The sequence below is a fragment of the Durio zibethinus genome, chromosome 23, assembly GCF_047325235.1.
Source record: "Durio zibethinus cultivar Kanyao isolate XHJ-2024 chromosome 23, ASM4732523v1, whole genome shotgun sequence".
NCBI classification, from domain to species: domain Eukaryota; kingdom Viridiplantae; phylum Streptophyta; class Magnoliopsida; order Malvales; family Malvaceae; genus Durio; species Durio zibethinus.
The window spans coordinates 4972784-4990802 of record NC_143184.1 but is presented as its reverse complement, the minus strand read 5'-3'; the positions used below and the strand labels follow the sequence as shown (position 1 = coordinate 4990802).

The following is an 18019-nucleotide window of genomic DNA, read 5'->3' as shown; positions in this document are numbered from 1 at the left end:
GGCTGGTGGCCTATGATGGAGAGACAGATTCTTGGTGAAATAAAGCAATCCTTTAAGATCTTTTGTTAAAAGCTAGAAAATTTGATCCACAGTATAGATAAAAAGCTCTTTTTTTTTTTTTGCAGGAAGCAGAAAACCACCTTTTAAATCAATACAGCACATGCATTTATGTGTTGGAAAATTGTAGTAAATATGGTTTAGGACATTGGTTCACGACTGAAGAAAGCTTTGTTGAGAAAAATTTTCTGATCCAGCACCAACTTTATTAAGTGAAACAACGTTGTCAAACTTGGGCCTCATCCACAAATGTTTCACGCTGTTTGTTGTTCAAAACAAAATGAAGACCAGTTACGTAGCCAATTATACACCACATGTGGATATGATAGTACCAGCACAGAGTTCTTAGATCAGACGGCTTCAAAATCTCAAAAGGACCACAGATAATTGGAAACCATACACAATTTTTATAAGAACGTGTTTATGTCCAGCCATGACATTAAAGAGTTTTGAAGATTAATATACATACATTCAACCTTTAAACAGAGGTCATGGATTTCGATTTTTCCATTTCGTTTCAAAACACGATATCTACCCTTAGCACAAGAATTTTCAAAATCATCTTTTGTATGTATAGGCACCATGCACCACAAGATTCCAACCCCACCCGAAGTAAAGAAAACAAAGACAACTTTTTTTTTTCTCTCAATATAAAGGAAGTTCAACACTTTACATCTTTGTACCAAAAACCACTAGACGGTCAGCAACTCCTGACACAAGATAAAAAACATGCGAAAAACATCAATTTATTACAGGAGCATTAGGTTAAATCTGAAGCAAAAAAGAATGGCAAAAATAGTGGAGTTGTTTTTCTTAAACAAATGGACTTTTTTTTTTTACAAAGCATACCTTCTCTTTCTGCTTGTAGATGCTATCAATCTTCTTGATATACTCATCTGTGAGTTTCTGCGTGACAATGAAGGTTTCACAAACTTGAGTACTATCAGGAATGTGCAAACCACCAAATAGACCTATTCATTGGAACATAAATATATGTGCATAAATGCGTATGCACCAATGCAAAAACACGTGTATTGCAGGTATAGAGTTATCAACAGAAAAGAAATTAAATAAAATAAGAAGCCTATATAGTCTATACTTCTAGGGTTCTCTAAAACAGGCAGCTGAAAGGGATTCAGAGTAACTGCCTGTAGGGTCAATAATACATTTTCTCCACTCAGGAAGTAATAGCACCAGTATCAGATAAGCTATTGCAAACATCAAGGAAATGGGAATTTGGTTAAACGAGTGACCAAATGTCCATAAAACCATAACACTTTGTTCATGCCTCTTGGATGAAATCATAGAACCCACATAGTGAAAGTACCCCAGGCATTATGGATCATCTCAGCAGTATCATCCAAGCCATTTAGAGTGCTAATTAGTTTCATGACCAACGACCAATTGCATCTATGTTCTACCTTATAGTGACAAAAACACATCTTCCATTGATTTAGTTCACAAAAGATAGATACAGATGACGATGAAATTGAAGGTAAAGAGGTTAAATCTCAAGTTACCTGAAAATCACGTGATAAGTCCTTCACATTGTCTTCAGACAGCTTTTTCTCCTGGATAAAATAAAAAAACAATGTCAACAAAAGATGATTCAACAAACATGAACCAGGTAAAAGAAAGCAAAGAAACATGAACCAAAGGTACTGTAAAGTTACAAGCCTTCTCAAGCTTTTCATAGGCTTTAAGGGCATCTCTTCTTATGTTCCTCACTGCCACCTATAAACAGTTGACCGACAATGATTTAAGTAAATCAGTAACATAATATAGTCTACAACCCACCATGAACAAAATATTAACCCAACAAATGCAAATTTAGAATGCATGTGCTTAAAAACTCATGTATTAATACAAGTGAATCTTAGCTCTCCCACGAGCTAGGAGACAATTATAAGCCATCAAGGTTTTTTTTGCCTCAATCTAATTTAAAGGTTACTGACCAAGACAACCCAATTATAAGTTGAACATTTACACTCCATTTGATTGTTGGTTGCTTTCATCACTTGCTTTTGCTTAATGAGTACACTCCTTTTAGGATCATTCAGGATGCATGTATCTTGAGCTTAAATATCCAAAAAGCTTCTTTTTTTTTTTTTAGAGAGAGAGTGTGTAATGATAAAAGTAATCATCAAGTTTAGTGGCTGAATTTCAAACCAAAATTACATAAGTTTCAAGTTACCTTTCCTTCTTCAGCTTGTTTGGCCACCACTTTTGACAATTCCTGCAATCATGCAAAATATAGAGAAAACAAATAATCAAACTTTCTAGAAGCATGTTCAAGAAACTTTGCTAAGTACAACTCAAGAAAATACAATATCCCAAAATATTAGCAAATCAAGTCTACCACTAATGCTTTCATTTTATCTACTAAAAAAAGAATGTCTTGCCAACAGTTTTCTTTAGGAATATCCAACATAATTTTCAATTGTGCAAATAACAAGATTTGCAAATTTTGGTCAAAGTAGCTCCAAGAACACAGGTAATTTTTCACTGTATTTGCACTTGTGATAGTGCATCGCTAGTGCAGCAACATCAACAAAAAGATAAGCTTGTTTTACAACCAAGCCTCACTGCTAGAATATTACATGCTTCACAAACAAAAAAGAAATACCCATGGTTATCTGTAAAGCAGAAAAAGAATAATGAGTTAGTTGCATGCAATTATATAAATAATGGTCAGGTTAACTCACTAGACTAGGTCATGCGATTAGACAGATATATGGAGAGAGATCATAATACACGTGGTATCGAAAATTTTCACAAAAACAACAGCAAAAATAAAAAAAAAAAAAAAGATCACCAAAAGGTAAAGTTTTAGGCAGCATTATTGTATTATTTAGGAAGAGCACATAAGAGAACTAAGGGAAAAAATAATATTTTAAAGGCAAATTATAATTATTTGAATATAGCATACTTCTATAATAAATAATTTTAAATCAAGGGATGCTATAAAAAGAATTTTCGTCCCCCACATGCCAAATGATCAAGAAAAAGGAAAGATACCTTTCTTCTTTCAGTTGTCAATTGAGGGAGAGACATCCGAATGACTTCAGCATCATTGTTTGGAGTCATACCAAGATTAGAGTTGACTATTGCTTTCTCTATAGCCTTTAAGCTGAAAAATGTTACATGTCAAAATATAGTATAAGGCATAGAGAGAAAGCATAGAGATGCCCACTACACACATGAGAAGATAAATCTGAACTAATGTTCATCGCTGATTTCCCAATACCTGGATTTGTCATATGGTTGAACCAATAGAGAATTTGAATCAGGAGTACTTATTTGAGCAATACTCTTTAAGCTGACAGGAGTTCCATAATATTCCACCTAAAACAGCACAGTATTAAATCTTTCAAGAAAAAGGTGATATTTTAGCTTTAGAACAAATTAGTAACCTTTGCTAAGCCAAAAGAAATCAATGTAACATTTTAAGATCAACTTCTCATCTGAAAGACATAAATATCATTAGCTATATAGACTAATGAATATTAAGCAAGCAATTCTGTCTTTCTCTGACCCCTCAAATTGAATAATGAGAATTCAATCCTAGAATCAACAAATTCAATATATTTTATACAGTGTCCTAAACATGGTTTTGACATACCATTTTCTCAAAAAGCTTGCTTACATAACATCCCATAATCCCAAATGAACCATGTGAAGTAATACGAAAACTAATACCTCAACTTTGTCAAGCATTGCCGGATTTGCCCTCCCTGTCCTAATGGAATTGAAATTGGTTCGAACTGTCTCAATTGTTTTCTCCATTCTCCCTTTCTGATAAAAGAGAGAAAAAAATAATAACTATAATTTCTATACCCCACTTCTATTAAAAAATTCCTTTATTAGAATTAATAAAGACACTCACAGCATCTTTCTCAATGGAAGATTTCGCTGCTGCGATTTCTTCAATAGTTGCACACCTCACGATTCCAACTCTACACATTTCAAAACAATAAACATATTAAAAAACAAAAAAAAAAAAAAAAGAAAGAGAAAGAGAAAAAACCACAGTGCTATCTTAGAGAATCATTGTAGCATTTCTTCAAACACTTAGAAAGCTAGTTTCAGTAAACAACTTGCCTTTTATGTAGCAAATGTTTAACAACGGCAGGTTTGCCGGATAATTTAACGGCGGCTTGACGAAGCCTGGCGTAGTTTGCAGCCGAGCTCAATGAGTAGACATTAACATTGCTGGAATGGCGCTTCACGCAATCGAACCCCATCCGGAAACAATCTGTTAGCGGAAAACTTGTCTCGTTAACCGACAAAACAATGCTCTCTAAAAAAACACTGAAAATCGTACTGAAAGGAGAAAGAATAGAAAACCTGAAGGGGAGAGGAAGCATTTAGGTGGATTAAGATTGGGCCTGAGAATGGACCGAAAGGGGGTCGTTGAAGAAAAAGGCGCAGCCATTCGATAACAGAAAATGGTTATGGATTTTGTTGGCGTTTTAAAGCTGAGAGCTTGGTCTTGGCTTGTCAACGAGCTAAGAAAGGATGGAAGGCTATGGGGATGTGGATAAGAACTTTTCGACTTTCGCTCTCGGGAGCTTCCTGGTGTGGGTTATGTTTGGTTGCACGTTTACGTTTGTTCTGCGCCGAATCTGGTTTTATCACCAAATCTATTTGCAGGTATGAGCCGGGACGGGTTTGGATAGTCTACGCTTCAAATACATCGTGGGCCGAGCCTTTAAACAACCAGATTAGGGCACGCCATTATATTCCCGTTGGAATTAGAGGGTTCGGATTCAGTCTAACCCACATATGTACGTCCCTGATTTACACTATATTTAAATCGAGGGAAATAAAAAAAAATAATAGAAACAAAAAAAAATTTATTTGAATAAATATTTAATTTAAAAGAAAGAAAAAATTGTAGAAATTTAATAGTCTTTGATTTTTTTGTAATTTTTACTTTTTTAATATTCTAATTTGGAGGAAAAGTTAAATAAATGAAAGTTAAAAAATTTTTATTTTTATAAAAAGACTATTATATTTATCTTTTTATAATATTAAAATTTTAATAAAAAAAACTGAACCACATCATAAATTTTATGTAATTCTTTCAAAACCATCTCTTTTTTTAAGTAAATTTTATATGTTTCTTTCAATATAAATATTTTTATAATTATTTGACGATTTAATTTTGATGAATGATTGAATATGAATAAACATATTTTTTGGGTTTATGATAGGTAATATTTTTATGTGATTGCATTTTTTATATTTAATAACTTTTATATGAATACATCATCAAAGTGATAGTGTGTTAAAAATGTTGCAATGACAAAAAAATTCATCAATGCATATTTAGAAAATATTTTTTTATTTTATTTAATTAAAAATCATTGATATAACAACAATTGTAAGGTCATAAAATATGATAAACATATCATGATCTAAGAGTATGCTAAAATCACAAGCAATGAAATGTTATAATTGAAAAAAATTATTATAATAAATCATTTATTTTCTTTTTTACTATTTATCTAAACAATAGATGTTAAGATTCTTTTTCTTTCTTTTCCTTTATTAATTTTAATTATCTAAATAATTGGTATATCATTTTATTTATTTTTAAAAAAATTATTTTCCTCTCTTTTCTTTCCTTCCCTTTCTTTTATAAAATATTTATCCAAACATTACCTTAAGGTGGTGATTAGGGTTGCCAAGAATATTCAATCATATTGGGTTTCTTTCGATCCGATTTTAAATGGTTGTTGTAAATTGAATTTTGGGTCAGATATGATCAAATTTTTTTAAAAATAAAGTTAAAGTCGAGTTTTAAAAAATTTAGCCCCAACTTGATTTTATATATATATATATATAATTTTTTAATTATTTATTTAATTATATATATTATATTAATAAAATTATTATGCAATACTTTAATTTAAGATATTAACTTAAAAAAAATACTATATTTATATAAAATTAAGATATAATTTATATTAAAAAATAATATTTTATAAATATTATTTTAAATTAAAATTATTAAATTAATTTCAAGTCAAATTGGATCAATTACAATTATATATATATATGTGGTTAGATCAAATATAAAAAAAAATATTTTAATGTCAAATTGGATCAAATTTAAATATTTATTTTATAAAATTAAATCTGGCAAAAAAAATAAAATTTATTCAATTCCATTCCAACTCATTATCATCCCTAATATTCATTCTTTGCCCCTTCGATAAAAGTAGAAGTAATGATTTTTTTTATTTTATATATTATTGGCAGTCCATTATACATCCTTTTGATGCTAGTGTCACGGGTCGAGACTCAAGCTCCGAACTCGCGCGGCTTCGAGACCCGAGCATTCACCCTTCCGACGTCTTAGATCAACTTTTCTGCCACAGTTCACACTTTTGTGAGGTATTGTCCGCTCTAATCTCCCTGACCTCACGATTTTATCTTACAAAAGGCACCTCACAAGACGAAGATAGTGTGAACCCTTTTATATCTCAGTGACCTTCCTATTATGTTCGATGTGAGATTCAGGACTCCCTCTTAGGTCCGTAACATTCTCCTGCATTCAACCTCGTGACACCCTCGTCACAGAGGCTGGTCACCCTGTCTACCTCCCTCGAGGTGCTTGGCGTGAATCGAACGGTTTATGGTTGGCTCTGATACTACTTGTCACGGGTCGAGACTCAAGCTTTGAACCCGCGAGGCTTCGGGACCTGGGCATTCAACCTTTCGGCGTCCCAGATCAGCCTTCCTACCACGATTCACACATTTGTGAAATATTATCGGCTCTGGCCCCCTGGCCTCACGGTTTTATCCTACAAAAGGTGCCTCACAAGATGGAGATAGTGTGAACCCTTTTATACCCCAGTGACCTTTCTATTATGTTTGATGTGAGATTCAAGATTCTCCTTTAGGTCCGTGACACTAGAACTAAGATCATTATCATAGGAAAAAACCTCCTTATTTTATATATATATATATAAGCGACGCACCGAGGTTTCTCTTTACTAATTTCCAAGCTCTCTCGCTCTTTTGGCTTTTGTAGTGTCTTGCACTCCCCGCTTCTCTCTGTTGCTTCGTGATTTGATGGTGGCTTCTGCTAGGAGAATCGTGGGTTTCAGTCATGCAAAGGAACATCTGCCGTCGCTACCTACACCTCTGGTTCCGACTGCGTAACCTCGTAAGGCCTGGCTACTTTTATTTTCTTTGCAGGGTTCCTGCCCACTGCCAAACAGGCCAAAAAGGTGATGTATAGGTCACACCACCAACCGTAGGCCCAATGCAAGTCTAAGCCCATCTACTTTTAGTTCATCGCCTGCAAACCCACCTTCAGACATGTTGGCACCTGGCCCAGTTCAGAGCAGTGCTCAGTTTCTCATCTCCTCCAAGCTTTCCTTGGCATTGAGTCTCGTTACCATTTGTGTCTTTGGTTTTGCCTTCTAGGCTGATGGTCCTTACAATTGTGCTTGTATTGGTAATGATTGAACATGATTATATCTGGGTAGCACTACAGTCACTTGGCTTCAATGGTTTTAGGATTGTTTACTAATATTTATATACACACATTATAGCTTAACTTTTTCACCTGTATGATCATTAAGTTTTCTTCATTTTGCACCACCAAAGTTTTGGCCATTGTTGAGGAAATAACTCAGTTCACGTTCCTTCCAGTTAAACTAAAGAATCATAAATCTCAAAACAAAGGGAATACTTAAGATAGAACCATGATTACAAACATCAGATCGTATGTAATACTGGTTTCAGTTTTCCGTGATAATCTCTTTGGATTTTCTTGTTGGAATAATTAAAATTCCATTCATTAGAAAAGAAACTTGATACAATTATAAACTGTTTCGCGTACGACGCACAAACTTTAAATAGCTCTTCTATTCCGTCACTTGTTACTCTTACAATATACAAATCCATCTCATATGATGGTGAGCGTAAAATGTGAATATCCTTGTCATTGAAAAAAAACAAATGAAAAATGCTAGCCCAATCGCTAGCCTGGTCTCTCCTCTTGAAGATCGTAATAGTGTTCAAAATCAATGAATAAAAATGTTAGCCGTGGCTGTGGCCTACATCCATTTAACCTTGTTTCAACTTCAGATTTAGAATCATAGCTAATTTGAAAAGGGTGGACGTGAATACTGCTTGGCCCTATCTAGCTAGCTAGTTAATTATAAGCCCCCTCGACCTCGCCTAAATTACTGTTGTAGCACATTGGTATGCAAATTATTGGGAGATTTGCCACATTAGAAGCCTACAAAAGTACACTAGAGAGTTCATTTATATATGTTAGATATTACTTGAATTCAAAAACTTAAATTATTAGGTTATTGGATCTTTTATGTATATATATATATGGATATCTCATTCAAATTTTTTAGTGATATGTGATTTTTTACTCACATATGAACCTAATTCCAACAATTTTTCTTATTCACTTGTGAGTTTTTATCAAGTCCTATCTCATCTCTCCCATACGAGTGAATCTTATCAACATTTTTTTTTGGCTAGGCAACCTCACATCTCTAGTGCACTTTTAGGCCAAGGCACAACTTTTCCTTTCGCTTGTGAATTCTCATCAAGTCCCACATCGGTTCTTTTGTGCAAGTAAATTCTATCAATATCTTTTTTTGGGTCAGACAATCTCATGTCTCTAATGCGTTTTTAGGTTAAGCCATAGCACTCAACCTTGTCACCTAGGTTGTCTCAATGCTCCTTCAAGCTTGCATTCCAAGTTGACTCAATACATCTCTCATTTAGGTGTTCCCCCAAACTAGGCTCTGATACCATTATCGCGGAGCTTATTTCAAGCCATATAAGCTTTTTTTCAGTTTGCAAATTAAGTGTTATTTCTCTTTCACTTCAAAATCTTCAAGTTGATTCATATAAATGTCTTCCTGTAAGTCACCATGCAAGAATGCAGTCTTGACATCAAGTTGCTCAAGCTCAAGCTCAAGATTCAAACTAGCTGCTAATCCCAGTACCACTTGAATGAAACTCATCTTCATAACTAGAGAGAAAATTTCATCAAAATCGATGTTTGGTTTCAAAAAAAAAAGCTTTCACCATCAATTGAGCTTTATACCTCACTAGTTTATCACTATCATTTTTCAATTTAAACACAAATTTATTCTTTAACGGCCTTTTTTTTTTTTTTAAGTTTAATAAGATCATATGTATTATTTTTCGTAATGACTCTATCTCTTCTTTCATTACTTTTAATCAGTGTTTTCTATTCAGAGTAACTTGTATATCTTGAAAGCTCTTTGGCTTCCCCTTACTAGTAACTAAAATAAAATATAAACTTAGATACCTGATAGATGGTCATGCCATCTAGTAAATCTCTTAGGTTGAGACTCTACACCATCTAATGTCAAAGGTAGCTCCCTTTGCTCAACACTTTCTGGTGGAGATGACTACTCACCTTGCTCAACATTCTGAGGTAGAAAGGATTGCTCATTCTACTTAAAACCAATTGTATCTGACTCATTACTAATTATGGTTGGCTCATTCATATCCCTAAGTTCTATTTTTTGCTTATTTCTTGTGAATCTCTGTTGGTATTGAAATATCACACTCAATGATAACTCGTGTAGTTTTCTCATTTTTTTCGAGATCTGTTATAGTTTTTTTTTATTAAAGACTACATCTTTATTTTTTACTATCTTTTTTTTTCACTGGATCCCATATCTTATAGTCAAATTTCTCATCACTATATCTTACAAACACATACTGTGTGACTAAACTATTAAGTTTTGATCTCTACTCTTTCAGTACATGCATGAATACATTATACCTAAAAGCTTTAAAATAAGAGTATAAAGTATCTTTTTTTGTTCACACTTTTTTTAGAATGTCAAAGTCCAAAGAAACTGATGATGATCTGTTAAGTAAATAACAAGTTGTGTTGATTGTTTTACCCTAGAATAACTTTGATAATTTTATCATCTTCAACATATATATGACTTTTTTCACAATAGTATGGTTCATCCTTTTAGCTATGCCATTATGCTGAGGTTTTCTAGGTTCTATCATCTCATACCTAATTTCATGCTTTGGATAGTATTCTTCAAAGTCTATGGATGTGTATTCTCCACCATTATTGGTTTGAATACACTTCAAAGGTAGTCATATTATCTTTTCCACAATGGCATGAAATTTTTAAAAATACTGCGATACCTGACTTTTGTTTTTCAACATATATACCCAAATCTTACGTGAAGTATCATTAATAAAAGTAATAAAATAACTGCTACCACCCAATGACTCAACCTCAATAAGATCGCATATGTCAGAATGAATCAATTTCAATTTGTTTTCTTTTTCTCTGAGAACTCTTAAGAAAAGAATTTTTACGATGCTTGCCAAACAAATAATGATCACATAAATTGAGAAAAATATCTTTGGTCAAGAAAATGAGAGACTGTCTTGCCAAAACCTATAAACTTTTCTCACTAACGTGTGTCAGCCTTTTATGTCACAAGTTTGCTGAAGCATTATCCTCAAAGGCATTTATCTAGTTGCCATTCAATTGCATCTATGTCTTATACATTGTATAGCATTGTTTTTTCCTTACAACTACCATAAATCCTTTAATAAGCTTCCACTGCCCATGCTTTTGTCAACTTTCATATCCCTCTTATCAAAGACATTAATCGCAAATAAATTCATTCTCATATTTAGAATGTGTCTAACATTTCTCAAAGTCAACATACAGTCCATACTAGTTTGTACAATAATATCACTAATTTCAATAATCTGTGACACACTCTTGTTTCTTATATTGGTGCAACTAAAGTCTCTTATTTTGTAAGTTGTAAACAACTTCTTAGGAACACAATAATATATCACTCCTGTGTCAACTATCCACTCAATATCAAGATCACCAATATGATTACAATCAATATATGTACAAATCAAAGTAACTGAATCATTATCTAAATTCACTGTTGCAACATTGTTATAATTTAAACTCTTATCTTTTTTATCTTTTCGTTTTTATTTTAAGATTTTGTAGTATTACTTTATATGACTTGCTTTATCATAATGAAAACACTTTACTTTATCTTTGAACTTAGATCTATGTATAAACTTATTACGACATTTTGAGTTTTGACCTCTGTCGATATTTCTATCTCTATTCTATGTGATTAAAGCATGATTCGCAGAGTCTAAGTCTTTTTGCTTTACTTCTTCATTAAGTGTACTGTCTTTTATCATCTTCAATATTATCTTATAATCAGAAGCAAAATTAAGAATAGTCACAATTAAAGTATTTCAGCTATTTCACAATGAACCCACCTTTATTTCATCATCCATTTTAAGCTCTATAGTAGTTATCCGATTAAATATATCTTAAAAATTATTCAAGTACTCTATAATCGATCGTCCATCCTTTACTGTAAAGTTGTAAGCTTTTTAATAAGCATAACTTTATTTATACTTGTTTTTCTCACATACAATGCTATCATTTTTTTTAAATAATACTTGAAAATCATTCATGTACTCTATAATTGATCATCTATCCCTTATTGTAAAGTTGTAAGCTTTTTAATAAGCATAACTTTATTTATACTTATTTTTCTCTCATACAATGTTGTCAATTTTTTTTTAAATAGTATGAGCATCTATCTCCTACGTTACATGATGAAACACACTAATATCAACCTATTTTTTGATTACAGCTAGTATTTTTCTACCTAACTTCTTTCAACTTTCATTTTTCATATGTACTGATTTAACCAAATTATCTAATATTGACCCATACAAATCTTTACAATATAAATAATATTTCATCATAGGCTTTCAAATTGAATAATTTGATGTTGTCATTATTATCATAGAACCTGTATCATTATCTATGATCTCAAATAAAATTTTGTCTAAGGCTACTTTTGTATCGATGTCTCAAAATAACTATAGCTCTGATACCACTTGTTGAGAGATTTGCCACACCTAAAGCTCACGGGAGCACACTAAAAAGCTTATACATATATGTTGACATCACTTGAGCACAAAAGCTTAAGCTATTAGGTTCTTAGATTTTTTATGTATATATAGGACTTCTCATTTAAATTTTTTAATGATATGAGATTCTTTACTTACATACAAAGATTTAAATAGCAGTTGCAATAACATTTTTTATCGCGTCGCATTTATCGCATTTTTGATATAGCGGAGATCATTGTAATCATTGCGATTATTACAATCGTGAATTTTTTTTTTGCATAATTTATTATAAAATATAATAATTATAATTATAATTATAATTATAAAAAATCTTATTTAGTTATTTTAAAAATAGTTTGTGACACTCATTATAACAAAATTAAAATATAATATTTAATTTTAATTATTTTTTATTTAACTTATATAAAAAAATTTATAAAAAATTTTCATTTAAATTATCTATATATATTATATTAAATTATTAATCTCTTAATTTTTTTAATTATAAATTTTCAATACCTTTAATTAAATTTTATCTAAAAAAATTTTAAAAATTAATTACAAAATTAAATAAAAAAATTCATCCACCCCTATCCCCACTTACACCCCCACCCCTCACTTTATCCCACTCTACCCACATGCCCCAAATATCTCCAAATTTTGCCTAATCCTAGTAGGCCCAGTTCGCTCTCTTTTGCTCTTCTTCTTCATGCTTATGGAGTTTAGCCCTCAAGAATCTTATTCTTCTCTCTCTTTTTTTTCATCTCTTACTCACTTTCGCATCCCCTCATCACTATCTTAGTATCACTTGCCTAGTGCCTACAGAGTACATCGTTCATCTGTTTCAAATTTTCACAAAGACAGACATCATTTTACAAAAATTTTATAAAAAAAGGTAATTTAACTTTCTCTTCTTACCTTATTTGATCTTGATTGTTGATTGAGAACTTGAGGCTGATTTGAATTCGAATAATTTTTGGATTGAGCTAGGATTGTTGTCGAAATGCCAACTGAACGATTGATAAATAATTTATCTATTTTCTAACTTGTTTTTAGATTGATTTTGATACTGAGGTTCTGAGTTTTTTTTTCTTTTGCTTTTACTTTTACTTTTACTTTTACTTTTGTAGGCTTGTTGCTTTATTTTAACAGTGTTGAAATTTTATTTTTTTCTTATAACATGAACTGGTGATTCGTGAGTAAAAAAATGAGAATAGTAGCAATATCGGTCCATTATTACCATTATTTTTCGTTATGCCATTTTTTTTTTGCTGCAACTACACACCGTTTTGATTATGATGAATTTTTCAATCATATTTCCTCCAATAACGTTGGCAGGTGGTGGCGCTACCGTAATTTTGTGATCGTTATTCTGCTATTAAATTGATATTTGATTCTTAGCTCACATATAAATCTTATCCCAATAATCTCTTCCATTCACTTATGAGTTCTCATCAAGTCCCATCTTGACTCTCTTGTGCAAGTAAATCCTATCAACATCTCTTTTTGGGCCTGGCAACCTCACATCTCTAGTGCGTTTTTGGGCCAAGGCATAGCTTTTCTGTTCACTTGTGAGTTCTCATCAACTCCCACCTCGACTCCCCCATGTAAGTAAATCTTATCAAAACCTCTTTTTGGGCAGGCAATCTCACATATCTAGTGTGCTTTTAGGCCATGCCATGGCACTCAACATTGCCATCTAGGTTGTCTTAGTGCTCCTTCAAGCTTACACTATAGGTTGACTCAATACATCGCCCACTTGGATGTTTTGCTTCTGTATATTATCATATACTCATTGTATCCAAGTCAAACTTTTTTAATATCGATATTTGAGCACATAGAGTTGATAGACGTGGTCAACCTCTGATCTACTAACATAAATGCCATGAACATGGGTTGCAATACTCAAATAAATAGTAGGCTTGTGGAGATGATGCATTATAGATTCATAGTTGAAGTTTTTTTCTTTTGTAGCCCTTAAGTTGAATCGGAGGTGTGCCTAATATTAAGAAAAAGAGATTATTTATGCATAGAATCATAAATTGATAGGAAATTAATTCTATCAAAAGATTTTACTCCCCATGTAAAGGAAGAAGCCATGCCATTGAAACTGTCCAAGGAATGAAGGGCATAGTCATGTAGAGGGACATTTTTGTTTACCCTCTTTTGCCTGTGGAAGGGGCATAGGCCCAAGTTGCCAACAAAATCATTGCAGATTTCTCTGCCTTTTGTGATTCAGTACAAAGCACGGACAAGATTTGATCGAGTTTGATTTGGGAGTGGGGATGGCCGCCGGTCCCTTGTTGCATATCTTAGAACTTGCACATAATGCTGCTAGTCGCCGAGCTTCATTCATAAATGCAAGAATAATGGTTCACATTTACTGCAAATTGTGCAAGGGAAATGTCATGTCTTCCCTATGCGCAAGTAGATATGCATGTCCCATATATGCCAAATATTATCATATTTTGTTCAATTGCTATTTATATGTTACTGCGATTAAAACATAACCCTTATAGATGTGAAGAAAATAAATGTGCCCAACAAGTAAAATATAACATGCAGTTTCAGTGTTTCAAATCTGAAACTTAAAGAAGGGAAGATAGAAACCCTAATAAATTCATATATGCATCAAAAACAGCGTAAAAAAACGATGAGTGAAGTGTTTGGAGCTGTAACGAAATCAGTGTAATGTGTCAAAAGAGTTTAATAAATTTCAACTGTCACCTCTGGTGGGAAACTTATTTGTGTTTTCCAAACCGTAAAAATTAACAATGGACAGAGAAATGAATCAGATGAGTAAATTTGCAATTTTTTTTTTCTGACAATTTTGTTGGGTGAGAAAACTGATCTTCATATTCGACATGAATGTATTAACCAAATATCTCTCCTTTTCATTTATACAACAACTATAGCCATAAAATTTTCTTAGATACCCTTTGACTGGACAGGATCTGTATGGTAGGCATCTTAACTTGGAGAGATCTCTAACATTGTGAAGGGAGGAAGCAAATTTCTCAAGAGGCTTGACATTTTTTATTTTTCATCTTTTTACCCTTTAATTTTTTTGTTTGTTTGTTTGTTTTAATTCAATTATTAAGGCAATAATTTAGTGTATTTGCTTATTTTGGCATAAAAAATAGTATGGGATTTACTTATTTTAGGGAATTATGATTTGTTTGATGCCACATCTCAACTTCTATACTGGATTCAATCAACAATGACGAGATTACTTTGTGCCTCCTTAAACCTGTCTTTGGGAAACTGAATTGCGGCCGGTTACCATATTCTTGCAAGCCATTCACCCCAATATTTCGTCTTAGAATTTAATTAATCAATGAGGAAGCAAATTATAGAAAAAGAAGTTTAGTATGAATAAAATTTTAAGTTTTTGGGGGAAAAAAAGGGTTTTAATTCAAATTTTATTGTAAGTGGATTTGATTGTTTAAATATATATTAATTTATGAATTAAGTATTTAGTGATATATTATATATAAATATAATATTTAATTATAATTATAATTTTTTTATACTTATTATTTCATTAAAGAAACTTATGAATTTAATTAAAAAAAACCATATATCTTTTTTTAAAATTAGAAATAAAAATGGGCGAACGCAAGAACCGAGCAAGTCCCCTCAAAATATTAAAGAAGGAAAAGCGGGAGCCGAGCCGAGTAAAAAGCCGAAGTTGGCGCTTCCCATAAACAGATAAGAACGCGTGCAAGGACAGTCGAAACACGTAAGAATCTCACTACCAAGGAGAGTAAATTCTCAGTAAAACACAAAAATTAAAAAAAAAAAAAATGACAAAGAAAAACTGGAGAAGCATATATAAGACAACCTCCATCAAAGGGCCAGCCACCCTATCCCTATTCCTCTTCTCACTCGCTCGCTCACTACCGGTTTTAACTTTCTCTTCTCTCTCTCACGACTAAGAGTCCAGTAGCCCACAGAGAAAACAGAAAAAAAAACCATAACTCTCTCAACTTTCACTCTTCAGACCACAGAGATTTGGAGTCAGAGAGAAAGAAAGAAACAGCGTGCAAACATCATATTTTTGCTTATCGGAACCATTAATGCTTATCAGCAACAAAGCGTGAACAGCGCCAGGCTCTCTCTTTGCTTTTTGCACGGACTTGTCTGGCGCCAGCAAACAAGCAAGCATTATCAATCGAACTAAAAGAAAAAAAAAAAAAACTCCGAAGCTTTTGCTTTAATTTGTTATTTGGCGCGAACAGAGGAGGTGCCTAAAATGGAGCTGAGTAAAGTAACTTTAGAGATCTTCACGAAACTGGAACAGAAATGGTTATCGCACTGTGAAACTGCCAAGAAGATTCGAATCCTCAGCATTGACGGTGGTGGAAACACCGGCATTGTAGCTGGTGCCGCTCTTATCCACCTTGAAGACCAGATCCGTCTCAAAACTGGTGATCCACATGCTCAAATTGCCGATTTTTTCGACATGGTTGCCGGCACTGGCATTGGTGCTGTTCTTGCTGCCATGCTCTCTGCCGACGATGGAACCGGGCATCCTCTTTTCACTGCTAGGGAAGCCATCAAGTTTATCACTCAAAATAACTCCGAGCTCTTCAAAGTTAATAAGCTCGCCGGAGTTCTTCACCGTCGGAAGAGATTCTCCGGTAAGAGCATGGATAAAGTGCTGAAGGAAATGTTTAAGAGAGAAGACGGAACGGTTTTGACACTCAAGGACACGTGCAAACCTCTCCTGGTTCCCTGCTTTGACCTCAAGAGTTCCGCTCCCTTTGTTTTCTCTCGCGCCGACGCTTCCGAATCACCTAGCTTCAACTTCGAGCTTTGGAAAGTATGCCGCGCCACGTCAGCCACTCCCAGCCTCTTCAAACCTTTCCCACTGACGTCTATCGACGGCAAGACCTCATGCTCCGCCCTGGACGGAGGTTTGGTCATGAACAACCCTACTGCTGCGGCTGTCACGCACGTGCTTCATAACAAGAGAGATTTCCCATCGGTTAATGGCATGGAGGATCTGCTGGTTTTTTCGTTAGGCAACGGTCCGTTGTGTGGAAGGTCAAAGGTTCGTAATAACAGCGAATGCTCAACTTCTTCTGTTGTTGACATTGTGCTCGACGGAGTATCGGAGACAGTAGACCAGATGTTGGGGAACGCTTTCTGTTGGAACCGGTCAAACTACGTTAGAATTCAGGTATGGATGTCATTATTTTTCCTTTACTCCTATCGAAAAATTTAATCTGTGGTTAAGTCAGTTTGACTGGCTTAAAGTAATTTTTTATATATAATTTTCCTCGATTCTCTCAATAGCCAAACAGAATTTTACTATTGTAATTGTCTTTTGGATTTATATAATTTTGTTATCGACATTCGATCGTGCAGGCGAACGGACTGGGGAGTGAAAGGATGGTGGGGCCGAGAATGGAGGAGGTATTGAAGGATAGAGGAGTAGAGTCGTTACCGTTTGGCGGGAAGCGGTTACTGACGGAGACAAACGGACAGAGAATCGAGTGCTTTGTGCAACGCCTCGTTGCGTCCGGCAAAACCAGCATTCCTCCAAGTCCGTGCAAGGAATCAGCCGTTAGCCCCCTTACCAACGGCCGTTAATTACTTTTTATCCTTTCCTTTGTTTTTCTATTTTTAACCGTTTGTAAGTTGTAACCACCCTCAAGTTTTACTTTTAACTGCCCATATTTTGTAGTAAAAATAGCTGCTAATTAGTAAAATATATCCGTTGTGGCTGAATTAACGCAGCTTAATTAGTAGTGTTAAGTTAATGATTAATTAAATGACACGTCACTATTATTAGCAACATTAAGTATATCTCTTTTATGATTACCTTTGGTGGGTGGAGCAATAACAAAATCAAAGAATATCATGAGCAGCTATTTGCTTCTAAGTACGTATTATTGTGTTTTCAAGTCAAAATTTCAGTTTTTGTGCATTTAAACCTTTAATTCTCACAACTTTTTCAACGGAGAATGTCACAGACTCACAGCACTTCCTTGGTTACTAT

General features: G+C 33.6%; 2 protein-coding genes across 4 annotated transcripts; one reads left to right on the top strand and one right to left on the bottom strand.

The window, feature by feature from the left end:
• Positions 1-441: 441 nt before the first annotated feature.
• RRF (ribosome recycling factor, chloroplast precursor) lies at positions 442-4658 on the bottom strand. Of its 3 annotated transcripts, none has more exons than XR_016332715.1 (11): positions 4405-4625; positions 4159-4312; positions 3944-4013; positions 3757-3852; positions 3305-3402; positions 3076-3187; positions 2252-2293; positions 1731-1791; positions 1578-1628; positions 907-963; positions 442-767 (listed from the first exon to the last, which is right to left on the bottom strand). XR_016332715.1 is itself a non-coding variant. In XM_022915374.2 (11 exons), exons 1-11 carry the CDS (start codon positions 4490-4492, stop codon positions 750-752), a joined length of 843 nt encoding a protein of 280 aa, XP_022771109.1. In that variant the 5' UTR covers positions 4493-4658; the 3' UTR covers positions 442-749. The 3 variants fall into 3 exon arrangements, 2 of the variants coding, with proteins under 2 accessions (XP_022771109.1, XP_022771106.1); XM_022915374.2 differs by having other exon boundaries at positions 1735-1791; positions 4405-4658; XM_022915371.2 differs by having other exon boundaries at positions 520-767; positions 907-1028; positions 1735-1791.
• Positions 4659-15860: 11202 nt separating this feature from the next.
• LOC111313422 (putative inactive patatin-like protein 9) lies at positions 15861-17815 on the top strand. Its single transcript, XM_022914100.2, has 2 exons — positions 15861-17197; positions 17386-17815. Exons 1-2 carry the CDS (start codon positions 16268-16270, stop codon positions 17608-17610), a joined length of 1155 nt encoding a protein of 384 aa, XP_022769835.1. The 5' UTR covers positions 15861-16267; the 3' UTR covers positions 17611-17815.
• Positions 17816-18019: the final 204 nt, after the last annotated feature.

What these genes read in the sequence shown, in the direction of transcription:
- RRF (XM_022915371.2), bottom strand. Translation starts at nt 4,492, where the DNA reads ATGGCTGCGCCTTTTTCTTCAACGACCCCCTTTCGGTCCATTCTCAGG. An exon ending in AAACATTTGCTACATAAAAG is followed by an intron (nt 4,014 to 4,158) that starts GCAAGTTGTTTA and finishes TGAAATGTGTAG; the next exon opens with AGTTGGAATCGTGAGGTGTG. An exon ending in AACAAGCTGAAGAAGGAAAG is followed by an intron (nt 1,792 to 2,251) that starts GTAACTTGAAAC and finishes AACTGTTTATAG; the next exon opens with GTGGCAGTGAGGAACATAAG.
- LOC111313422 (XM_022914100.2), top strand. Translation starts at nt 16,268, where the DNA reads ATGGAGCTGAGTAAAGTAACTTTAGAGATCTTCACGAAACTGGAACAG. An exon ending in CAAACTACGTTAGAATTCAG is followed by an intron (nt 17,198 to 17,385) that starts GTATGGATGTCA and finishes TCGATCGTGCAG; the next exon opens with GCGAACGGACTGGGGAGTGA.